The following is a 6,534-nucleotide window of genomic DNA, read 5'->3' as shown; positions in this document are numbered from 1 at the left end:
GAGGAGTTTAAGTGGACGCAGCAGGTTTCCTTTTTCATTATCTTGTCCCTTGCTTCATTAAGAAGGGGAGGTTTATGAGGCGGTAGCACGTTTCCTCTTTCACTATTTTGACCAGTCGTATGTTAGACACTGTGTAATGTATGCCTAGGATAAACATTCCTTTTCTTTACAAGAGGCGGAGCCATGCCTGTCACCCAAAATTTGATTGATAACAATAACCGTACGCCGGCAACTTAAATAGTATTCCAAGCGTGTGGTCGCGCTGTCTCGCTCTCTATCACCCACGGCACAGGTAACACCATGAAGTATTTCTTGACCTACATCCCCGTGCTTATTGCCTTTGTTGTCTATACAGGTAAGAGATATCACTGTAGAACGGAAATAACTTTTGATGTTTATATTTGTATATGTCAGTATAACGTTCATGTTTTCTGTGTTACGGGGAAAAAAGAGAAGAAAAAAAGAAAGAAATTACACGGCGACGTTAAATAGATGTAAAATGGTTGGAAATGTTAACCTTTAAGAGACCATTTTATGAACTGTTTTGTTTATATCTGATTAAGATTGAATCACGTTTTCCTGGGAACACATCTCGGATGTTCGCCCTCATATCACCCAGAGCAGTAGGTTAGGAGTAATGGAGAATGTACGATGTGGTACAGATTCGTGGGAAATAATTTATTATTTTTTATGAATCTACACTTCATTTTTATTAATCTTTATGAGCGTCTATCTGCTACTTTTGAAGAGGACTATTAGTTAAAATGGCAATGGATATTTACGAAAGTAAATAACCCAAGACGGTTCCGCCAGTAAACCCACAGCAGTGGATGGCTGGCATTAAGCGTGGTGCATGTGCTAAACATGTAATCTCTGATTTCCTATTTAGTAGACGACAATCTTCGCTGTATTTTAAGTTAAAAGTATGTTTTGTTTATCAACACCACTAGAGCCCATTGGTTTATTAACCATCGGCTATTGGATGTGAGACACATGGTAATTTTGACAAGTAGTCTTAGGGCCACATTTCCCCCCATTAGTAGCAAGATATTTTTATATGCTCCATCCCAGAAACAGGAAAACATATACCACGGTTTTTCATATACCAGTCGTTGTGCACTGGCTGGAACGAGAAATAGCCCAATGGGTCAATGATGGAGATCGATCCCAGACCTATACAAAGCGCACGCTTTATCACTGGGCTACGTCTCGCCCTACTCGCTGTATTGCGTCGAAATACATTAATTACCATAACCAGTATCAGGTTTATAAGGCTCAAATTACATGTTTATTCTACAATGTAGATGTTTGGCCTCGGGGGCTAATAAAGCATTGTACTTGTTTACAATGTACACGTTCTGTCAGTAGTGGGTTCGAATCCTTGGCCTGAATGCACAAAATGTTCAAATTATATTGTTTCACTAGGGTTGATTCTTGAAAAATAATTTGTAACTAGAACAATATTTGTGATGTCACAGATATGGAGTAATGGTTATTCAGAGACGACATTTTCGTGGTAGCCGTGCATCTGTAGTACTAGACGTACACTACCCCACTGAGCGGTAAAAATCCGACCAGGTGAGAGAGGGTACCTGGATGCGAACTTAGTACTACCAGCTTATGTCCGATAGCTCGGACATGGCTCTTTCGTTCGTTCTTGCTAAGAGTAAGCTGTGATATTTTATGTTTGGCGGACGAGACAACGTTTAATTAAACAGTCGACGATTTGGTATTCATGTTTGTCCACCAAGCTGAAAATCAGGGTCCATTTGTTAGTCTAATATTTTCCTTTTAATTATTTTTGCACAAATACAAAATAGACTTTAGATTTGGTTATATATGGATATCTATGGTTGTTGTAACTCCATTTTCAACATTACGTTTAAAAAAAAATTATTATTCATTTTGATTTTACACAATTCCTTTAACCACTGATTAAGCTGACATCACGTTTGAAGAAATGGACCCTGACGAGCAATACTCTTTGTATAATACCTTTCAGTGCATGTAAACGACCACGAGAGGGAATGTCACCGAGTCTTCCTAGCGGGAGATCGGACGCTTTGATGCATCGTTGAAGTAACTTCGAGGAATTAAAGTGACAGACCCTAGTATTAAACACTACGACTTAGTTTTCAGTATTAAAGCTGTTTTTGATAATTTAAATCAAAAGTACTTACATTTAGTTATTTAGAATATTCATTTTCGTACACGTGAAGTAGTTCTGGTCATCCAGGTTTTTTAATACCCCAAAATACATTTTTCATAATTCTAAAAACGCACGTTCGTCTGAGAAATAATAGTTATCGAGACAAGCTCAAGTTATTGTTAGAACGGTGTTTCCCCGTTTAAATATCACAGGTTTCAGCTTCTCTCTGTTATAACTTTATCGAAATGTGTTGCAGGTTTGTAGATTAACTAAACTTCGTGTCCATTTTCACGTGCTGAAACTAGGGTCTGCGCCTTTAACCGAGTACACATACCGAAAGCATAACAACGCCTCTGATCGGACCGTTAAAGCTGTGAACTCGCCAAAGGGAATACTTATTAAGCTAGCATATTATCTGTAACACACAATTTATTACGCTCAGGTTGCTAGGAAGGTTTCGTAAAGGTTAACTGAAAACCAAATTAACTTTTATGACAGTCACATTTTTGTGAACTCTGCTGATTTGCTGATTATATTGACCGCTTTTACAACCGTTGAGTTGGTTTTAAGTAACCTGCCAGCGAAAAGCGCATGCGACTTTGTATAGAATGCATTTGTTCTCGATACACCGAACAAGGTACTCCAATGACGCTGCTGTCATTTTCTAGGTTCGTCGGCTTTGTGAAGCCATTGCGTTGTAAACATTGACCGATTGTGTCAGAGTGTTTTCAATAATAGATATATTTAAAACTGACAATGTAACCGTGACAGTGAATGAATTTATAAGGAGTATCATTTCCAAGACATTTTTTTTTATATTGTTAAAACATCCTTTTAACTACCATGTACATAGATACGATTTTGAAAAGGTTACTGACAGTGTTCAGATTTTTGTTTTGTGTGTGCGAATTGATACATTTTATTTTGCCAAACATATATATTTTGTAGGCATACATACATATTTATAAACAAAATAATATAATGTTAAAGCGATAACACACTAGTAGGACATTCAGAGTCGACGAAGAGATGAATTGCTTTGAAAACATAGATGTAACCATTTTGCGGACGGCAGATTGCACGTGTTCTCGGTGTTTCAGAGGTTTTGAATTACACGAAAACACGTTTACATCTAGTTCGTGACCATGGATCACGCTCCAATTCAGGGACATAATACTAGTTGTATGGATTCTTTTAAAGATTTTTACACGTAGACCCTATTCATTTTCATCTATGGTGCCCTGCATACCGAAGAAAAGAAAACCATATCGGTGTTATCAGGTCATGGTTAGGGGATTCCTCAGTTTGCGTACTGAATGCATTTAACTTATATGTATATCAGTTTCTATTTATGAACACCGAAAGGTTGTATTGACACAAATATATCATATAAATATACCAAACAATAGACATTGCAAACATAAAAATGTGATTGTACTGACAGCTGAATGTAGATATTCTGACCGAGACACGTGGTTTTGAGATTAACAACCTTCTCCTACCGGCAATAGCGTGAATAGATATTTTAAGAACTCTGATTAACACAGCGCTGTTGTGTCGTTGAACTCGATTATTTTCGATTCTTTTTAAATAAAGTTAACACTTGGAGAGTGGTAGTCTCCCTACAACCATTGCAGACATAAGCATAAGGGCTCCCATTTTTGTTGAGGGGTGGGATGATTTTTGCCCGAATAAAATAAAAATTCCCGAATCTGGATAACGACATTTGTTCATATTAGCATTACTATCAAACAGCTATATAGGGTTTCAAACGAATACGTTTGTTTGTTTGTTTTGTTTAACGACACCACTGGAGCACACTGATTATCATCGGCTATTGGATGTCAAACATTTGGTAATTCTGACACATAGTCATCAGAGGAAACTCGCTACATTTTTCCTAATGCAGCAAGGAATCTTTTATATGCATTTTCCCACTGACAGGAAAGCACATACTACGGCCTTTGTCCAATTGTGGTGCACTGGTTGGAACAAGAAAACCCCCAAATCAACTGAATGAATCCACCGAGGTGGTTCGATCCTGTGACGCAAGCACCTCAAGCGAGCACTCAAATCGACTGAGCTAAATCCCGCCCCCTCAAAGGAATAACACATTTTCATATGGATTACAATTAATATTAGGGATAGAATGATGAAATACATGCCGAAAAGGTTTCAGGCCAGCTATTTTGACCGAATATTTCTATCGATTTTGCCCGAATTTGAGGATTTGCTTCAGAATTAAGGGACATTTTGCCCACTTCCCTCTTCCTCCGTCTCAAATGCTTATGATTCCAAGATAGTATGGAGTAGTTTTTGTTCACGCTCGCACAGGTTGTGTGTGTGTGTGTGTGCAACGAACTCCACTCTATTCATCCGACGCCATATAACCGCTCAATGGGTATGTGTAAACCACTTGCACCGACCAGTGATCCATAACTAGTTCAACAAAGGCCATGGTTTGTGCTATCCTGCCTGTGGGAAGCGCAAATAAAAGATACCTTGCTGCTAATCGGAAAGAGTAGCCCATGTAGTGGCGACAGCGGGTTTCCTCTCAAAATCTGTGTTGTCCTTAATCATATGTCTGACGCCATATAACCGTAAATAAAATGTGTTGAGAGCGTCGTTAAATAAAACATTTCCCCTCTATCCTGGGGGGGGGGGGGGGGGGCTGTCAGTGCACACTGACGGTGTCACATTTTGGTGTAGTGAAATTATCTGATAAAAGCACAAACTTACATATTTGGAACGAGTAATTAGTGAGAGACCCTCGTTTTCACTATTAGATTCATTTTTCATAACCGATATAGATTGTACTAGAATAGGCATTTCTGTACATTCGAAGTGTTCATGGTTATTCTGGTGTTTGTAATGCCACGAAATGCATTTTTCCTAAATCTGAAAACGAACGTACCTCTAAAAAGTAACAGTTACGGAGACGGGCTCGTCTATTTTTAGAGGGTATTTCCCCCTTTTAACGCCATAATCTCTGTTTCGTTCTATTGTAGCCCTATCCAGATGTGTTACAGGTTTGTAGATACTTATGTAAATCAACCATTATCTTATACATACCTTTGTTAAACAATTGCCGATGTATTAGCTAAGAATGGGAGTCACTGTAGGACTTAACAATATTAAATTTATAATTAGGAAAAGTGAATCTCCCAATTGTAACAGTTGTAAACCATTATTTATTTAATTGTAAAAAATTTGACAAAAATAGGGAAAAAATGATGAGATTTTTTGATGATAATAATATGAATTTTAATATTAAAAATTTATTAAATCCAGATAGAAATATTAAAAATAAAATTGATAGAGTGCTGGTCTCCTATGTTGTGGAGACAGGAGTTCATATATAGGCCCCTTAGCTTCAAAGACTTAAAATATTGGGATTAGGCATAGCTGTCTGTTTCCTCTGGCTACTTGGCGTCGACCATAGTGGTCCTTTGTTTTTTTTCTTTTTTTAAAAGTTGGGCGCCACGCCCTTGCTGGTTTAACTCTAGTACTACTATTTATGACATGCAGGAACGTTTTTTTTTTTTTTTTTTTTTGTGGGGGGTGGGGGGGGTGTGTGTGTTGTTGTTTTTGTTTGTTTGGTTGTTGTTGTTTTGTTTTTTTTTTTTTTTTTTCGGGGGGGGGGGGTTGTGTTTTTGTTTTTGTTTTTTGTTTTTTTAGTTTTTAGTGTTTGCCGTTGTTGTATATAGTTATTTTAATGTGTAGTTTGTTGGTGGTGGATGTATGATGTATGTTTGTGTGGCTCGGTGGTGGTTAGTGTCATCTGGCAGTGACACTTTCCTGCTCCCCGTTTTACTACCTCTTATAACCTTAGTTTTTAATGTGTGTATATCATTTTTTTTTAAAAGCAACTTTTGTTGTAAATGTGTTTTATTATTAATTATTGTGTGTTGTATGTTTTTAAATATAATTTGAAGCTCGGGCTATATATAACATGTCTTTTAACCTAGGGTTTTTTTTTTTTTCTCTCTCTTTTTAATATACTTTAATAATAAATTGTGTATAGGGGTGGATGTTTTTAATTAAATAAATGTCCTCGGGTGTTTTTATTCAGTCCACCCATGGTTGGGGCGGGGTAGGTCCGGGGCGTCTCCTTTTTGGGGTCGGTTTGGTGTGGGGTTCTTCTCTTGGGGCGGGTTCTTCACTTTGGTTTTGGCCCGAAGGCATAGTTTTGGATGAGTCTAGGGTATATAATCTTTTTCAATCTTAGTCTTAGGCATATAAATTGTGTAATTTTTCATTTTTCATTTACCTATTTGGAAATGCCCAGTCAAAAACAAGCGTCACACTAAAGTAATTAAAATTAATTTTTATTTAAATACCATAGGTTATTTCAACGACGCATCAAAATCCGCCCTATGCCTTTT

At 37.4% G+C, this 6,534-nt stretch overlaps 1 protein-coding gene across 2 annotated transcripts in view; it reads left to right on the top strand.

Annotated features, from left to right (window-relative positions):
• Window positions 1-206: 206 nt before the first annotated feature.
• The window catches only part of LOC121371460, a 57,209-nt gene continuing 50,881 nt past the window's right edge, over window positions 207-6,534 (top strand). The window contains exon 1 of one of the 2 annotated variants that reach the window (XM_041497362.1): window positions 207-355. In XM_041497362.1, the coding sequence (XP_041353296.1) occupies window positions 301-355 (55 nt within the window). In that variant the 5' untranslated portion in view covers window positions 207-300. The remainder of the gene's footprint in view (window positions 356-6,534) is intronic. The other variant, XM_041497364.1, reaches the window with a different exon arrangement.

The sequence above is a fragment of the Gigantopelta aegis genome, chromosome 4 (genome assembly GCF_016097555.1).
Source record: "Gigantopelta aegis isolate Gae_Host chromosome 4, Gae_host_genome, whole genome shotgun sequence".
Classification (NCBI taxonomy): Eukaryota; Metazoa; Mollusca; class Gastropoda; order Neomphalida; family Peltospiridae; genus Gigantopelta; species Gigantopelta aegis.
Note: the sequence above shows the minus strand (reverse complement) of the source record. Positions and strands in the feature narration are given on the sequence as shown.